This window comes from Condylostylus longicornis, unplaced genomic scaffold, assembly GCF_029603195.1.
Source record: "Condylostylus longicornis isolate FDR11 unplaced genomic scaffold, ASM2960319v2 ptg000100l, whole genome shotgun sequence".
NCBI lineage: Eukaryota > Metazoa > Arthropoda > Insecta > Diptera > Dolichopodidae > Condylostylus > Condylostylus longicornis.
Genome location: NW_026578068.1, coordinates 3,933,172 through 3,952,576, shown reverse-complemented (window position 1 = coordinate 3,952,576; position 19,405 = coordinate 3,933,172). Strand labels below are relative to the sequence as shown.

Below are 19,405 nucleotides of genomic sequence, written 5' to 3'. Positions count from 1 at the left end.
GGTAAACTTAACATACAATATATGAGATTATTTATTATTTTAAAATATTGCGCACTTCGTTTTATTTTATTTTGTTTTTAACATACAATATGGTTTGGTTTATTTAAGTATATTAGTTGAAATTTTTCTTAATTTTGGAAAAGTTTTTCGAAATTCAAGTCTGTTGAAAATTTGCATACAATAAAAAAACGAGGATAACGATGACGAACGGGAGTAAAACATGCGTTGAATCCTTTTGCTAATTATTATTCATTCTAATTATAACATTTGTCTTTATTCTGTGTATGTCGTTTAGGATACTTTATGAATAATGCTACAATGGAAATACGAGTACATATAAGATGCATCTGCGACGTAAATGAAAAACTTTTCCAAAATCAAGAAAAATTTGTCAGGAATTCATTAATTTTGAACTGAACAATCAAAGAAAATAATTCAATGAATAATTCAATTTAATAATATTTTTTTATTTTAATCATGTAAAATTTCACAAAAGCGCTTGATCATAGCAAAGTTCCTGTTAAAAAAATTTTTTTCTTGTTATTAAATATGTATTAAGATAAACTAACGTTTATGCTCTTTTTTTCGAACTGTTCACTATTATAATTTTAAGAAAATTGTCATTGTGATATTTATATCCTGTATATTTATCATCCTTTAAATATAAAAATCTTAAAGTACATTTTCCTCTCTAGGAACGTGCCTTATTTTATAAATTTTTTAATTGCGGTTAACAGATTTATAAAAATATCGTGCTTTTAATTATCCGCTTGTCGCTGTTAAAATTGAAATCGTCTTCAAAATTAAAAAGAAAAAAAAAAATAAAAACTACGAAACCATATCCTTTTTTACTTACAATTAATAAAATGTATGTAAAAACAAAGACCATTCACTTGCCGCAATCTTCAATAAAAAAGATTTATTAAGAAATATTTCAACTTTAAAAGCAAGCGTTAATCTATTTGATAAATAAAAATTCCGCTTTATACGTTTTGGAGTAAATTTACTATTTAATTATTTCTTATTCAATTTATTGCGTTCATTTAAAATACCTTCTTGCCGTTTAATTAGTAAAATACCTTCAATTAGTAATTATAATAAAGAAGAATTATAAGTCTTGTGAATATAAGATATTAAGGATACGTCCCAGAACAAAATAGAGCGTATAAAAAAGGAGTACAAATATTTTTATAAGATATACATATGTGTATTATTTTGAAGTTCTATATAATTTTTAGCATCTCGGAAGCACTTTAATTTTTAAGTATATTCCGTAACATTATTTTCGTTCATTTACAGTTTTATGTTACATTACCATTATGTTATGTTTCTTAGTGAAGGATATAAATTCCAAAAAAAAGAGCAAGAGGCATAAAAAAAAAACAATTTATTTTTACTACCCCACTTTTATTGAACCAAATTTTATTAATGGCATTATGTGCTTAACAAATAAAAATCAACAATGAATATAAGAAATGAGAAGGGTTTAATTCATTTTTGAATCATATTGGTTTTGTTTAAAGGATTGAATAAAAATTTAACACTTATTTTAGTGAATAAGAAAATAAAAAACAAAATAAAAAATTAAGGATTATTTCCGTTCATCAAATTTTGTTAAAGAATCAAAATTTCTGCCTTTTTAAAAAAAAAAACTTACATAGAAGGGATGCACATAGAATATTAAAATTTTCTTAATTTCTTTATATAAAATTACAATAAATAAAAATTTTTAATAGATTCATTGCCGACAATTAAAAAATGAAAAACAAATAGGGTTTTTTTTATGTTTAGGAAGACAAATCACTTCCGCTCAAAATGAAATTATTACGCTTTTACACTTTGGAAAAAAAACTAATTTAAAGAAAATTTTATAACAACAATAATAATCTCAGCTTTCATGGTATATCAATTTTCAAATTAAAATTTTAATATAAAATTTATGAATAGAATTTTGAACATTTTCAATCTAATTATGGAGATTTTTCAATTGTTGCAAAGTAGTTTGATCAGAACTTAGTAAATATTAGAACATCCTTAAAAATCGTTATTAAACATAAATATGAAAAATAAATATTCAATTTTATTTCCAGGTTATATTCTATGATTCTGATTGGAATCCAACAGTTGATCAACAGGCTATGGATCGGGCACATCGTTTAGGGCAAACAAAACAAGTAACAGTTTATAGATTAATTTGCAAGGGAACAATTGAAGAAAGAATTTTACAAAGAGCTCGTGAAAAGAGTGAGGTATGTAAAGATAATCGCCTTTATTAAATATTAATATATTTAATTATTAGTTATAATTTATAAAAAATCAAATAACAGCATTCATACAATTAGTTACATATTTACAGTACGCGAGTTACCGTTCGTTTAATTATTACCTTAATATTTTTATTTTAGATGAGACCAGATTTAGTCTTATAATAAAATTTTGTGTCGAATATTCGAAATAATTTTTTTGTTTCGTTGCAAGTTCGAATTTCGGATATAGGGCCGAAAAATTTTGTACCCCTAAGGTCCCAGTCTGACCTGAAGAAATCGTGCAACATATAAATTTATTTATTTGTGTTAAAAATGTCAATTCAAGAAAATTTTCAAAGTGTTTTCTAAAAATTCTGGCGCGGCATTAAAAAAAACTATATGAATTTAGTTTTACAAATGTAGTACATAAAATTCGGAGTTTCGGGTTATTTCAAAATTTTAATTTTCAAGAAAAATCAACCTAAAGCTTGATATCTAACAAGATGATGACTTAACAAACTAGTTTTATCCATCCATTCATTGCAAAATTTCTGTATATTATTCTTGGTTAATTTAAATTTGTAGTATGCTTCAAAAATATAATATGATTAAAAAAATAATTAAATATTTTAAGTTCTGCTTAGCTTTCAATGTTGTATTTTGTACAAACTATTACATTCGCTGGATATTTAATGAGTTGTTTTGTTACAAGCCGAAATATTAATGATTCGAATTTCATTTCTACTAATCATATTTAATGTTTGACACGTGCTGTTTTAAGAAAAAAAAACATTCAATTTTTTCCCTTCTGTGTTTAAATCATAAGTAATTTCTAAAAACTAAATTTATAATTAGAAAAATATCAAAATAAAAAAAAAGTTACAAAAATATTTAATTTTTTTTTCTAATGTAGCTATCAAATATTTTTTACTCATTGTATGCCGCGCATAAGAAAAATCAAAACAAATTTTCATTGTCGATCGCAGATCGAAACCTTGTTTATATCACGATGAAGACAAATTTAAAATACCACGTACATACTTATTATAAGACAACACTTTTACTTGTTTTATAGTAGACGGAATTTTTTGCTTACCGGCACTCGTTCACTTTTAAAGTACACACTTATATACGTCATATATAATTAGTTTTTTCTTTACAAAAATGAAATTTTAGAAAGTGTTTGTTTGTCTTTATGTTTTTGTATTTTAATAAAATCTTTTAGAATTATTTAAATTTTCACGTAATGCGTTCACATTATGAAATTGAACTTGAATTTGAAACATTGTATTTAACCACAATATTTTCAACATGTGGGGTTTTTCTCGAGGCATATTTTTTTGAACTAATATTGTTCTTGTCGAAATGTTGAACTATAATTTGAAATTTTGAATTTCGGCGAAATCAACATACATTGAACTATTACTTGACATTGACATTTAAGTTCTATATTCTTACATGCATACAAATACATACATATGTATGTATTTAAGAAACATAATAATTTTGTATTCCATAATTCGAAAATTTAATTTATTTTTCTCCATTACTGCACAAATTCACTGTGGAAATGCCTCAGACTTGCGTTATTGAATTATTTTATTCTTCTGTATCGATTGCGCCTAACTGTCGATTGCCGAATTGTGTGAAGAAAATAATGTTATTGAAATTTGAAGATTTAGTTTGCATGTTAATGTTACATATGATATTTCTCTACAATTTTATTGCTTTTAACTTTTGTGTTTTAAGAATTTAAAATTTTTTTGCAAAACTTGAATCTAAAATGTTCAATTTGCAATTATTGTAACACTTCTGTTTTGCTAAAAATTTTGTTAAAAATCCGCACTGAATTTTGTTTACATTATAAAATATTGTACTTTTATCTTTAAGTAATTTAATATACGCGGCTTTTATAGCATTATGTAAACACATTAATTATATACGTAACGAAAATACGTATGTATGTATGTAATATGTAATGTGTAATAACCCTTAATATTAATTTTTAAAAAAACATTTTGCTTTTATTTTTGTTTTGTTTTTATTCGTAATATTAAAATTACTTGATGGCGCCCAATTAATGATATTTTTTTTCTACATTTTTGTTTCCAAAAAGAAAAGTCATATTCTATATGCTATTAAATTACACCGTTTGAGTAAAACCCGATCACTTAAATATTAAATCAAATTTTTATACTTTTGGAATTTCTTTGAATATTAAAATATTTTTATTAGTGTGCGCAATTTTCAAATACAAGTATGTATGTACTTACATGAAATGTTTGTGCTTCTTACATGCATACATAAGAACATATGTATATGATATATTATATGGTATTATTAGGTATACTGTAAACAGAAAAAGAAAATATTTTAATATTCAAATGGAGAAAAGGGAGTCTATTTCTCCCTTAATTATCATAATTCTATGAATAAAATGTTTGATGTTTATTAATATTTTTCTTTCTTTGTTTTATTATTTTTATTTAATTCTATTTTCAGATTCAAAGAATGGTCATAAGTGGTGGAAATTTCAAACCAGATACATTAAAACCAAAGGAAGTTGTCTCGTTGTTATTAGATGATGAAGAAATTGAATTGAAATGTAAGTTCAGCATGAATTTTAGTTTTTAATTTTTTGATTTACAATTTTCCAAATAATATCCAAGGGTAATCCTACGTATGTACACGATTGAAATCAAACAACGGTAGATTAAAAATTGGTGAAATACATTTGTATACAATCTCCAGAAATGGAGATTTTTTTCTCCATTTTTGTGATTAATATTGTATAGTAGTTTTTTACTCGAAAGTTGTATTACATGAATAATTGGAGAATAATTTAAACTAATCAAATTCACAAAGAACAATAGTTTTGGTAAATCTTTCATTAATTATTATGTAGTGTTCATCCCAAATGTATGCAATTTTTGTATATGAATGAAACTAATCTTAATAATGTAGTACATATATTGCTTTTAAAAGCGGAATTTTCACTTGTTGAAGGAAATAGGGCTACATTACAAACCATTGGTTTGACCCAACTTTATTTAAAATTAGTTTGAATTTTTATATATATATATATATATATATATATATTAAAACGAGCAAAACAAGAGTAAAATATTTTTTATAATATGTGTGCCATCTGTGATCTAATTGTCGGATTATGAATTCGAATTCAAAAAATTTAAATTTAAATTAATTTCACTTCAAGTACCATACTTTTTACACATAATTCATTTTTTGTCAACTTAATTGTAAATGCACAACTTTTTTGAAATTCGATTTATTTCATTACTTAAAATGTGGATTGTTCCGAGCAAATTAAAAATAAGATTTTGTTTTTCTTATTAATTTGAATTCATTGAATATTTTTATTGTTAAGAAATCAATAGTATGATTTTATGTTTATGAATATACATTTGAATTATTAAATTTTTGCAAAAAATATTTTTTTTTTTAATTAAATTATTGTACAAGTATTCATATATTTCATAAATATTTCATGATAATTGTAGGACCTTTTACATATAATATTTTTATTAGCTATTTTTATATATTTTTAACCTTTGATAATTTTTTCATCATAGATCGACAGAAAACAGAAGAAAAGAGAACAACTGAAGAAAAGCCTGGAAAAGATGCTGAAAAGAAGAGAAGAATTGTTAAGGTAATTAAATTCAATTTTTTTTTTCTCTTAATTAAATTTTTTAAATTAAAATTATTTTTATTCTTAAAAAAAAATATTTTTTTTTTAATGCAATTGTGAAAATTGATTTCGTTTTCTTGTAGTATTTTATTTATAAAAGTCTTGATTTTAAAATCGAACGGAAAAATTGAAGAACTGGCCGTGGTCCAAAGATTTCATATTCATTATCCAAAACTTCAAATTGTACAGAAAATGTCTTTTCAATATAAGTTAAGCATTTAATGAAAACCAGAAGCAAAAATTTATTATTTCCAAAGATTCGCCATTTCGATTTGTTTCAAACATTATAAGAACAACTTTTAATCCTAATTAGAACTTAAAACATGATAGTTCATAATTGCTATTATTAATAGGTAAGGCGTTTTATTGACTTTCGGTAAATAGATTGAACAAATAATATTGAAGCAGATGATTGAATACTTATTCAGATAGTATAAGACACAATATTTTTTTTTATTTTAAAGTTTGTATTAAATTTTTTTTTCTGCTTTATTGGATAAGTAAAATCATATATTTGGATATTAAAAATTTAATTTATTTAAATTAATTCCTACAACATTAACCATTTTGAATTTTTGAAAGCATTCTTATAGAATTTAGCTACTTTTAAAGAATTACAGAAGAATTAAATAAAATATTTCAGTTATACATGAGTAGATGTTCAGTTCTTTGAGATTTCTTTCCTAAAATTACAGTAAAATTTCATAGAATTGGTTTATTTTGTTCATTCAATGGAACACTGAAAATAAGAAAAGTCAACGTTGTGTTTAAAATTGAACGCATTTTATTATAAAGGTTCTTATATTATTTTATGATTCTAAGTTGATAGCCAATCGTAATATTAGAAAATATTTTTAAATAACCCATTTATGTCTTGTTTAACCGTTTACATTTACATTAAATATATATAAACATATAAAAAGACGAATATGCAAAAAAAGGTCATAATAAAAATTATTTTTCTATTTAGTTATACGTCATAAATTTTAAATATTTATAACACTATTTATAAGTTCTATGTTTAGTTTACAATAACTGTCTTTTATTTAACGTTTTATTTTTATGTAGAAAATCACTGACGCGTTATTTAAAAAATATTTTTTTATTTTCTTAAAATTTTATTTATTAAGCGATGATTATTAAAACCCTTTAAATATGTGGTTAAAAGTTTGACGTGCTTATTTATGCATATTAGCTATCTCGTTACATAATATCAGTTGCATTAATATTAAGCCTTAAAAGAAATTCATTAAAGAACAAAATACATTACTAAATTTCCTTTATAAAAAATATTCTTTGCGTAGATTTGACGGTATTGTACTCGTATGTTAGTTAATTAACGTACGAACAATGTTTGTATATTCGTTAGTATTATGGAATTACTGCTCTAATTTGCCTAAGAAATAATGTTAGAAAATATGAACACGCACCTATATACATGTATGAGCCAAATTTGCTATGTCAATTCGTCCGTTAGTTCATTTATTTCCAAAATAATTCAGAAACTAATTTCAGTAAATTCACCAAATTTCAATAAATTTTACATAATTTGATTTTGTTTTCTTTATTTGTCATTTTGTTATATTTAAATACATGTGTTCCCAAATCAAATAATTTAATTAAAAACTTGAACAACTCAGTGACTTCAAATTAAATTTGTAATGTACCTACATTTTATACTATTATAATACAATTTTTCCTATTTTCTTTTCATATTGAAAATATATATTTTCAATTTCCCGGGCTACCCGCTTTATTTAACACCTTTAAAACGCACTATATTTATAGTCTGTTGAATCTACAAGTAAAAAAATTAAAATTGATGGTAGCGGTAATGATGATGAATCAATTGATGTTGGTGTTGATAGTCCAGCTTTAAGTGAAAAATCACAAAATGGTAGTAGTGGAAATGGTTGTATAACTGGCAATGAAATTTTAGTACCTGGAGCAACATCATTTCTTAGTGGACATAATGATGATTCGAGTAATGAAGGTTTAATTGTTGACTGTGATAGTCCTTTAAGAGGAAGTACACCAGGTATGTGAAATTATAGCAAAAAAAATTAAACATATAATATTTATTAATCTTATGGATTTGTGGTTAAGTAATAATAACCATGAAAAAATCTAATAAACTTTTTAAATTAACTTTAAAAAATTTACTAAAAAATTATAATTTTTTTATTATTACCACATTATTACTCATTTATAATTTATATGCTCACATATATTTAAGAAATTAACATAAAAATTTTATTGGGAAAATCAATAAAAAATATTATTCCCTTTAGAAAATAAATATTCAATTACAAAGAACTTAAGACGATTTTTTAAACGGAAAAAGATGGAACAAATGAAAAATATGAAAATGTGGTTTAAAAATTCTTAGTAATATTACCTACAGTTGTGTATGAAATCATTATTATTAAAAAGAAAAAATAAACTCCTCTAAAGGTATAAGACCGATAAGCTGTTGAATGTATACTTCATTAATGAACATTAAATTTAATTGTATTTCTTTGCTTATTATATGAATTTTATGTTTTGCACTCATAAATGAATTAAAAAATCAAAAATAAATTTTTATTTAAATTTTCTTTTCTTTTAATTTGTCAATTTGTAACACTGCATTTACATCGTACAAATATTAACAATTATTAATTATTTGTTTTATCGTATACGATATAGAAAAAATTATATAATGTAAATGTAATTGTGTTAATTTTTTCTTAATTTCTATAAAATATTATTATTTATATTATGTACAACTTAAATAAATTTAATAATAATTTTGAAAGGAAATTGAACTTGTCATAATTAATTATGAATTTTAATACAACGTTTAATTTTTGGGTTTTATTTAAACATTAGAATGAGAGTTTAATGGCATCCTTAATATTTTTATTCAACAAAATATTGACAAAAGGTTCGGTAACGATCTTTAGTTTTATGACTTACCGGAGTGAAACAGATTGTTTTAAAACACAGATACATATGTTGTTTCCCTTAATATTTTGATAGAGCATTGATAAAATGTGATAAATTTCTGATTCATTACTTTTATCTATTCATTACTTTTATTATTAAATAGAAGGTACAAAATAAAACTACGAAATAGTAGTTATTTGTCAAAATCTAAATATTTCATCTTTTCCCATGGATTTGGATAAAAACGGCCACGAAAATATTTCTGAGCGGTAGTTCCGATCTTAATCACATACAGTCAAATCAATATGATGTAAACTAGTAAGCGTTACGTAGTAATAATTTTATTTAACTTGCGCTAAATATGAAATTTATAAATGCTGAATGATAGTTCAGTTCAGATAGAACAGCAGGTCCATGTTCGAATAGTTTTGAATTCTCTAATGATAAGCAAGAAATGAACAATAAAATACTTTATATGAGGTTCCCTTTGATTTATCTGTAATGTATAAGAATAGTAATCGTCTTTAAAATTAAAAAATCCTTAAAAAAATAAAATAAAAAACATCTATGATTAATTACATAAACTCAAAGAAGAAAAAAAAAAGAATTTTTCTTATCCTTTAATTATCCTTTTCTAATAAATTTAAATTAATAATTCACTGCAACTAATAAATATACGCTGAAAACGAATACTACGAATACTCTCCTCGTGTTAAAATAACAAACAAAATGTGTGGATATAATTACAAAAAGAGAAAAACGTTAATAACCATAAAAGTGGCATTAAATTTCATTATGGCTGTCAGGCTCCATGTGTGCTTTATTAGTTTTTTAGTGTCAGTTTTTTTTTATATTATCATTTTTTTATTTTTTTTATTGTCTGATGCAACCGCTGGATTATTTGTTGTTGAATACTAAAACAGGCGTATCCTTTTCTATAGAAATAGAATTATACGTAGGTAATATTTTAATTGTTTACTATTGTGATAGTAAGTGAGCACATACTTACATTATTAGGTACATAATATCATATTGGTTTCAGGCAGAAAATATGGAACGAAGAAAATTTTGAAATTAAGTATAGGACGTCCTTTAAATTATCTAATTTCAATTATAAGCTTGTTTTAATTTAAATTCTTATTTTTGAGATTCTGGAAAAATATCTGTTTTTATTCACAGAATTATTATTGTACTCGTACATACATATAATGGCTTCATGGGTAGATCCGAACTCAAAAAATGTTTATACTCGTATGTAATAAATAAACAAATGGTGATAAGTATTAAGTACGTGATTAACGTTATCAACTCTTTAAAATTTTATCTCTATACAAAATTCAGTCTTATAATTTTTTCCATTTTTTAATTTTATGCTTATTTTTTTTTTGTTTTTATTATAAACTTGACAATGTGGTTTATTTTTACATTTATTTGAAAATTTGTATACGATCATTCTAATAAATTAATTATTTATGAATCCTTTATTTGTTTTTAATTTTCTAAAAAAAGGATAAGTCATGGATTCATAAATTATATGTTTAAAACCTGCCATATACACCCACAACTAAAAAGTATGTTGCTGCAATCATAAATTTATTTCAACGACTTTGGGTAATTAAATTGGAATTTGATAGTTTAGTTGTGGTTCATCTATAACGATATTCATTATTAGTTATGAAGGTTAATTTTGGAATTGTGTTAAATTTACGAGTGAATTCTTTTAGAAAGACCATATGATGATGAAATGCAATATCGGTAATTTATCAAATGTTGTATTTTACACATATCATGTACATTACCTTTAAATCCATGAAAATATAAAGTGCAATAAAAATAATGCTGTATTCAAAAACATTTTGGGAGTAAATAAATTATTTTGTACTGAAAACATTTAATATTTAACAATGTGGTTTAACATTGAGGTGGAGAATGTGTATCACGTGCTATGCGAGTGCCCCGCTCTAATGCGGAGGAGGGAACGCTCTTTGGGATATCGGTTCGGCAGATTGGAGGAGCTCTGGGTAGCGCCTGTGAGCGATCTGAACATTTTATGGGTCTTATGTTGACCTAGTACTAGGCGGCAGTGTTGGGACGGCCGCCTCCCCTCTCTAACTAATTAACTAACATTGAGCATTAAACATTTTAAGTTCAACATCACTCTGTAATTTATAATTATAACTGTAAAATATTGAAATATACAACATTAAGTTATTAAATTTAATTATGTACAATTTGATAGGAATTGAATTATACACGTGCACCGTAAATATAAGTAGTTATTTTGTAAACTTTTATTAGATGTAATATAGTACTATAGTCAGAAAGAGATATTTTACATCATTGAACCAGTTTTTAGAGATTATCAAAAGCTTTAAAATTATATTTAAAATTATGTAATAGAACAAAATTTTTGGTAATTTTTGACAAAAGTCTATGATAAATGGATAGAGTAACAAATTATTACGCCAATTTCAATATTCTATTACTTATCCTTAAAAAAATTTGATCAGAACTAATTATTGATCATTCATTCTATTTATGTTTAATTTTTTGCTTGAGTATTAAAATCTTAACAATTTAGAATTAAGACACTAATATAATACGGAAAAACCGAATATAGAATATAGCCGTAGAATATGAAGTCAATTAAAGTCTTCTAAGCTCATCATATTCTAAGAAAAAGTTTAAAATTTCTCGCAATTATTTTAATAGCATGATGTTGCAATAATTTTAAAATTAGATTAGATTGCAGAAGTAATGTAATATGTATCCAAAGAAACAATTAATAAGCATATTATATGGTAAGAAATTTTAATTTTAGAAATATTGATACTAATTTCAATAGTTGAGCTCCTCAATTATGATTTTATTAATTTAATACGATATTTAAGTTCTGATGAAATATTCAACAAAATAACTTTAAAGTCAAAAAATACGAAAAAAAAAACAAAGTTCGTTTTAAAATTCAAAAAATCATTCATATCTGTTGAAGTTTGAGAAATGCAAGCGCTCTAATAAATTATATGCTAGCCTAAGTTTCTTTTTATATTTTTGGTATTCTGTACGACATATAAATCTATGTTTCTGGACGTACTTTTCTAAAATTTCTAACCCATTATGAAACTCTTTATATTTTTCATGATTTTCTTTTAAAATTTTCTCATTAGACCTAGTTTCTGACTGTTTCTGTGACGGTTTTCTTCGTAAAATATATTTTCTTTCATTTTTTTTGCTTTCTTTTAAATAGTCTTCCTCTTTTTTTAAAAATTCTTCACGAAAATCTTTTTTGGGTTTAGCTAAATATAATAAACGTACCCGACTTACGTATTGTTTAGAAGTTGGAGCTCTGATGTTTACCACTGCACATACATTTAAATTTTTATATGATTTAGGTTTTGCCAATTCAGAAATACGTTTCGATATTTTATTTATATGCAAACTTTTTCTTCTACATGAAATTTCAGAAATAGTTGTACTCGTATCCGATTTTTTGAGTTTATGTGGTACAGATAATCGATTAATTGTATTTATTAAATATTTAATATGAACTTTTTTACCACGTGAAATTTTAATATTACTCTGTTGTGGAATTTTTTTTGGACGTGCCAAAAATTCATTTAAATATTTTTTATGCATTTTCCAGCGCAATCTACTCATACGATTAATTTTTGATGCTTTTGAATTATTTTGTTCCATCAGCTTTAATTTTTGATTATTAACATAATTCCTAGGTATTGCTAACTTCTTCAATCGATTCGTAATGCGATATTTCAATACTTTTTTGGGTACCTTAAATCTTAATTGTCGCCAAAAATCAAGATTTCGTTCCATATTTGAGTCTTCTACATTAGTGTATTGTTTAGGTAATCGAATTAGTCTGGCTGACGAAATAGAGTTAGTTGGTAATACATTTAACCCCGTTGGTAAAATAACTTTTCTATTAACCTGTTTATGGTAATTTGTTGAATAAAGTGACCGAGGCTTTTTTGAATGATCCAACTTAGATTTATGGGGTTTTCGGTAATCTAATGTTAAAGGCTGTCTTATTTTTGTAAAACTGTTACGAGAACGAATATATTCGTTAAATGTTATTCGTTGTTCAGCTATATTTGAGGAAGTTACTTCTGCATTTTTTATTTTAGGATTTTTATTGTAGTAATGTTTTCCAGTTCCAAGTTTATTTTTCTTTCTAACGTCATATGATTTCCTTATCATAGAATTTTTATTTTTAAAAATTTTTGATTTTGAAAAACTTTCTTTGTTTACAATTTTAGTGTCTAAATTAGAATAAGTGTTATACATTATAGCGCTTGTTCAAATTAATTCGAAATATGTATGTATTCGAACGTTTCTAAATTTTCATTTAATTATAATTTACACTAGAATATTGTAGGTAATCAAATTAATTTTTCTTTCAAAACGAAGAAGTGAAATTCTAAATATTTTTAGCTGAATTTCTCTACGCACACTTCAATTGAATAAAATTTCTTTCCATATTTACATATATGAACATTTAAATTAATTTATAATTTTTACTATTGGAAATTCAAAATGTTGGACATTGTTCAAACTGTGATCAGAATCAGATCCCACAATTCGGAAGCTGTTATTGGAAATACTCACACCGAATAGACAAAAGAAGCAACTAAAAAGAATGTGATCAGATAGCATAAAAACACAGTTTGCTTTTTAAATTCCTCATTCTAATTAAATTGAATTTCCTACAAAACAAGTCAAAATTTTTAGTTTATTTTACATTAAAAAAAAAAAATTATTTTTCAATTTGAAATGGAAGACGAAAATCAGGAAATTTTAACGGAAAATTCTACCCGTTTTAAATATGAACTTCGTCAAAGGCGCTTATTGGCTTGGATTGAGAAAAATTCAAAACCAAAAGTTCTGATATTACCAAAATTTGTACGAAAATTAACAAGATTTCAAAAACGCGGTCCTATGAGCAATGCGGACTGGTTACGTTGGAAAAAGTGGGTAAAAAGATTTGGCGCACCTAAAGGGAAGTATCCTGCTCTATTTACTGATTTAAAAAGAAAAAAGCATTTAAAAGATAATAAGAAAATTCAACAAGGTGCAGGAGATTTTACTAAGCAACTGGATAAAGAACGAATGCTATTTCTTGCTAAACCAAAGCCTATAAAAATGCAAAAAAAGTATGAAACACCACCACAAGAACTTTTAACTTTCATCCCAAAAATTAATTCTCCTGATTCAAAAAAATCGAAACCTCGAAAACCAAAATTGCGTGTTGGTGTTAGTCGTGGCGCATTAAAATATAGAATAACAAGGCATACGAGAAAATTAGCAAAACCAAAAGAACAACCGGTTGACTCTTCTATGATTTTTCTTGAAAATAAAAAATTTTCTCCTCAAGAATGGGTAAAATATAGAAGATATTTGACAATACTATCACTTCCAAAAGTTCATTTGCCATTTGAAATACCATATTTGAATCAGAGTTACATTTGCGAAATAGAGCCTAGTCAGCAAAATAAAGACAAGAAGTCTCAAGGGCAGAAGAAAAACTCAATTGAAAAACAGAAAGTTCCCATAGAGGAAACTGAAAATCTAGAAAATACGAGTATATTAAATTGAAAAAAATTTGTTCTTCTTTACGTTAACGGGTTCCATGTGATAGCTTAGAAGTTAAACATTTTCTAAAAGTGTTATACGTGTTAATAAATTAAACAAATGAAGTTGGTGTTGAGGCAATGTTTGTAATTACTTCGCTCTTCAAAAGTTATAGACACATTACTCAAATGCAAGTGATTGCGCTTTCGAATAGCAAAACTCTTATTATTTATGATGAATAATCTCTTTTTTCTCAATCCTAATTTGTACTGTTGCGATGTTAGTTTTTGTGTACGTGAGAGCTCGGTTTATATTGATTTATTTTTATAGGAAATTAAAACTTTCATGAATTTGTCAATTACCTTTTGGAATTTAAAATTTTTTGGAAAACTTGCTTAAATGCTTAAAAATTTGCATAATTAGTGTTTTTAACTAAGCATTCTTTGAAATGTTTTCCAGACAATTGTTTTTTTAAACACAATATAAAAACGTATAAAAATATAACGATAAAACTAGTTGTTCTAGACAAAATGAAGAAATAAATTTTCTAATGGGGATTTAGCAACTTCAAAAACTTTACTTAGAAACAGAAAAACAAATTTTTTACACCAAATTAAAGAATAAAATTTTATGTATATACATACATACATACGAGTACATGCATATGTATTATTAAATTAATTTCAACAATCAAAACAATCCCAAATAATGAATAAATCTGAAAAAGAAAATTCTGTTAAGATAAAATCAAAAATATTTCAAAAAAACACAAGATTATCTGGTATAGTTTCTAGAGTTGGGGTTTGCCGATATGAATGCAGAATTTGTTGCAGTGAAGATCCAGAATTATACAAGCAGAACAATAAGAAGAAGAAGAAAAGAAAAAAGAAGAATAACTGCTGTGGAATATGTTGAAATTTTTACTATTTTCGATTTATTTTAGCGACCAAAAAAGAAAATTGCTTTTACATTATAATTATTGCCTTTGAAATTTGAAGTAAAAATATATTGCTTAATATTTTAGAGTTTGAAAAATATAAGATTATTTCTGTGTTTACATAAAATTACGAATTCCACATTGTGGAATCCATAACATTTACGGTATTAAACTCAATAACAAAATTTTATGCTTTTTCTAACACAATAATTTTTATTGTAAAAATATCTATTTGTCACTCAGCCATTTTTTTACAAGTTTACTCAATTTCTCTTTTGAGTTTTTCATTTCTTCAGTATCGGAATCTTGAATTGAACCAAAATCTTTGCAGTGTGCGTATACTAAAAAAAGAAGAAATAGATGAATAGAAAAATTAAAGTACTTTAACATCTCATCTTTCCAACTTACAAGGTATTATATTATTTTCACCATCTTCATTAACATGAACACCCATTGGATGCCATGGATCTAATTGCCCATGAGTAAAGAACACATTTGTCACATTTGGTTGCCATCCTCCATACATTTCATTTGTGTTTGCTATATTTTTGTGTAATTGATCTTTTGTAATTCTGGAAGTTTCAGGATTTTAAAATAGAAATTAGCACAAAATGCAAAAACTATAACAATATAAAATTAATTGTATTTTACCCATAAACATCTTCACACCATTTTTCACTTAAATCGACAGGGAATGTTTTACCAAATGGTTGATTAGTTGAACCAGATGTTTGATACCAACCAAATTCATTACATGTTTGGTATATCCATTGACGGTCTATCAATTGTTTCTTCATTATTCATTAAATCAAATTTTGAATTCATCCAAATTATGGAATTTAACTTACAAATATTTGAAGAAAGTTCTGTATAACTGAGATCTTTAACAGATGTTTTATATGTAAAATCATTACAACCTCCTCCAAGATATGAATTAATCCACTTTGCAATACCTTCAACATCTGTTTCTCCACTTAAAATAACACCACAATCTCGTTCAATACTACCTTTACTATAAATTTTATAATATCAAGTTTAAAATATTTTAAAACTTTACAATATTGAATTTAAACCCTTTCATCTTACTTATGTCCTTGAACTAAAGCAGCTCCGATTTGAGAAATTGAAGTGAATAATGACATAACATCATATTTATCATTTGAATTAAAATTATCACAAATATTAAATAAGGTTTTCAATTCTTCATATCGTTTGGTGTCCATCATAATTTCAAATTCCTTTACACCTTTTTCAATTCTGTTATAACAATTTTCTCCTCCAACTAATTTAATTGCTTTTCCCGTCACTTCGTGGTATTCTATGAAAAAATGTACATAGTTCAAAAGAAGGATTAGTGAATTAAATTTAAAAAATAATTTTTTTTTGTAATTTACCTATAAAATCAACTTTTGCAAATAATGGTGCACTTGAACTCCAACCTCCAACAGATAATTCAGGATATTTTTGTCGGAACCATGTAACCATTGTAGCTGAATACGATCCACCAGCTATTACAATTTTTGATTCTTTAAATTGTGGCTTTTGTTTTTGAACTTTAATAAAATAAGCTAAATCGGCTAAAGCTTGGCCAACAGTCAAATATTTCAAATTTTCGGTTCTCAAATCACTTACGAATTAAAATAGATTTGTTATTAAATTCCATTATTTAATCGTAACAAATTAATTTCTTACCTTGTTGGAAAACTTTTACCATAATATCTATGTTCTGTGTAAAATAGGTACGCATTATTTTCGGCTGCCATATCATAAAAATGACCAGCAGTAATGAAACCATCAGATATACTCCATTCTCCTCCTAAGAATATAAAAATTGGGCCACCAGATTTATGATGTTCGGGATTCCCTTTGTATCTCATTAGCCATGTTGCGTTATTATTTGGATCAAAATTATCCACTTTTTGTTCTATAACAGAATTTAGAATTAAATGACGACCTAATGATTTAGGTGGTGGAGGTTCATTATGCAAAATTTTAAATGTTTTCCCGAAAACTGAACCGGCATTAATAAATTCTACTAGAATTGAACATATTATTCCAAATATTAATAGAATATTCATTTTTTTTAATTTGTTTTGTAAATTTTGTTCACTAATAGTTATTGCATAGAAGATTAATGAAACTGAGTAGAAATCATTAGTTTTGTGGAGTTTTATATACGCAAATAAATGTTATCTGCCTGTTGAGTCACTTACGGTTTTCCATAGACTGTATTATGAATTAGAGAAATAGTTTGATAAAGAAATTTTTTTTTTAATTTACTATCACTAAATGAAAACGACATGCAGAGCGATTATTTTTTTTTTCTTTTGAATGAAAAAGTAAACAAACGCCGCAAGGTGATTTATGACCCTTTAATCAATTGCATACTTATCTTTATTGGTGAATACTGTTTTTTTTTATCAAAATAATTGGAGTACACTATAATCCAAGATTAATAAAAAATTATAGAGAATTAAATTAATTTTGATTTGGCAAGTAATGGTTTATACTTTGATTTAGAAAAAGCAGACCTAAATTTTTTCAAATATTTATCAGTATGACCTTAGTTTTCAGTATGACACTCAGATAAGAAGTAAGAATTATTATAAAATTGTGTGCTCATTATTCAAGGAATTCTTGAATTTAATACTAGTAGTTGAATGACGTCTAATTTGATATTTTCTTCACTGAATATTTTTACTAATTAATTAGTTATTTACTTTTCCTTTAATTAAGAACACTATACTGCGGGAGAAGTAACTGTTTCAATTATAAAGTAATTGTGCACCAATAAAATCGGATTTAATTCGGGATTTAATTATTCGGAATTATTCGAATTTAATCGGGTTAAAAGAATGAATCAGGAGTTTCTGAAAATCGTAAGGCTACACATATTTCGAAGTATACACATATTCCGAATAGCGTTTAGATTTTGAATAAAAACTATGACAATATTAGAACACAGACAAAAAGTGGATTAATAGAAGTTATATAATATTCCTGAAACATTGCTCTTCTTTATAGAAGACAAAGTAAAATGAATTTGTTTAATCTTCATTTAATGGTTTGTAAATTAAATTTTTGTTTTTTTTTGAAAATTTAAGAATGCATGTTCTTTTCAAATAAAGGACATAGAAAATTTATTTTCATATCGTCATTATTGCAATCATCAATAATCAATTCTATATCATTATTATTAAAGAGTGAATAGTCATCGCATAATCATTGAAATGAGAAATTTTGCACGATTTTTCCAATAAAACTCGAAAATTTATTGTAATAAATAATGGTAGTAAATAAAAAAAAAACTGGTTATTTTTTTTTTTTTTTTTTTTTAACTATTCTCTTATTTTTTAACTGAATTTATTGAATTCAAATATATTTTCCGTGTTATATATTATTTATTTACTTATTTTTTTATTTTATTGGTGTTACTCCTCTTTAAGTGTTAAGTAGCAAAAATAGCACTAAAAAAATTGAATAAAATGATTGAATCCATAAATAGGCACGAAAATGTTGGATGTATAATTGAATGCTTCTTTTTTTCGTTTTTATTATAAAAATACTCACAAACAACAAAAAAAAAATTTGTTTAAAAAATTAAAATAGTATGGAAAAGTTTACACCTCCAATAACTTTTATTGTATTTTTTATATAAAAGTTTGAACTGTTGAATTTTAAATTCAACAGTTTAATTATACAAAAAAAATCAAACCAATTTGTGGTACTCGGTTATCGTTTGTATTTTAGTTCTCACAACAAATGTAAGTTCTGATATTATAGATGGAATTGCTGGTACTGCAATTAACATGAAATACGAAGACGACGAAAGTATTTTTATTTCTTTCTTTCACTAAAAAATATATTTCTAGAAAATTATCAAATTTTTATCATTTACTCAATTAATAATGGGATATTTAGTCTCAATCATGATCATTTTTTAAGTTTTGTCTGCCTAGGTAGCGTCGAAAATATCTTTGTTTGACGAGGTTTCGT

The 19,405-nt window shown here is 25.0% G+C and overlaps 2 protein-coding genes across 3 annotated transcripts in view; one reads left to right on the top strand and one right to left on the bottom strand.

Annotated features, from left to right (window-relative positions):
- LOC129614096 (chromatin-remodeling ATPase INO80) overlaps positions 1-19,405 on the top strand; it is an 82,033-nt gene that overhangs the window by 37,971 nt on the left and 24,657 nt on the right. For both annotated transcript variants that reach the window (XM_055528494.1, XM_055528493.1), the window contains 4 exons: positions 2,091-2,249; positions 4,749-4,851; positions 5,840-5,919; positions 7,747-7,996. In XM_055528494.1, the coding sequence (XP_055384469.1) occupies positions 2,091-2,249; positions 4,749-4,851; positions 5,840-5,919; positions 7,747-7,996 (592 nt within the window). The remainder of the gene's footprint in view (positions 1-2,090; positions 2,250-4,748; positions 4,852-5,839; positions 5,920-7,746; positions 7,997-19,405) is intronic.
- LOC129614099 (putative serine protease K12H4.7) lies at positions 15,514-17,612 on the bottom strand. The gene is made up of 7 exons (XM_055528498.1): positions 17,102-17,612; positions 16,804-17,036; positions 16,496-16,727; positions 16,258-16,421; positions 16,061-16,187; positions 15,818-15,981; positions 15,514-15,750 (listed from the first exon to the last, which is right to left on the bottom strand). The coding sequence occupies exons 1-7, from the start codon at positions 17,485-17,487 to the stop codon at positions 15,638-15,640; spliced, it is 1,419 nt and encodes a 472-aa protein (XP_055384473.1). The 5' UTR covers positions 17,488-17,612; the 3' UTR covers positions 15,514-15,637.

What these genes read in the sequence shown, in the direction of transcription:
- LOC129614099 (XM_055528498.1), bottom strand. Translation starts at nt 17,487, where the DNA reads ATGAATATTCTATTAATATTTGGAATAATATGTTCAATTCTAGTAGAA. An exon ending in GGTAAAAGTTTTCCAACAAG is followed by an intron (nt 17,037 to 17,101) that starts GTAAGAAATTAA and finishes TTAATTCGTAAG; the next exon opens with TGATTTGAGAACCGAAAATT. An exon ending in TGGTGTGAAGATGTTTATGG is followed by an intron (nt 15,982 to 16,060) that starts GTAAAATACAAT and finishes TGAAACTTCCAG; the next exon opens with AATTACAAAAGATCAATTAC.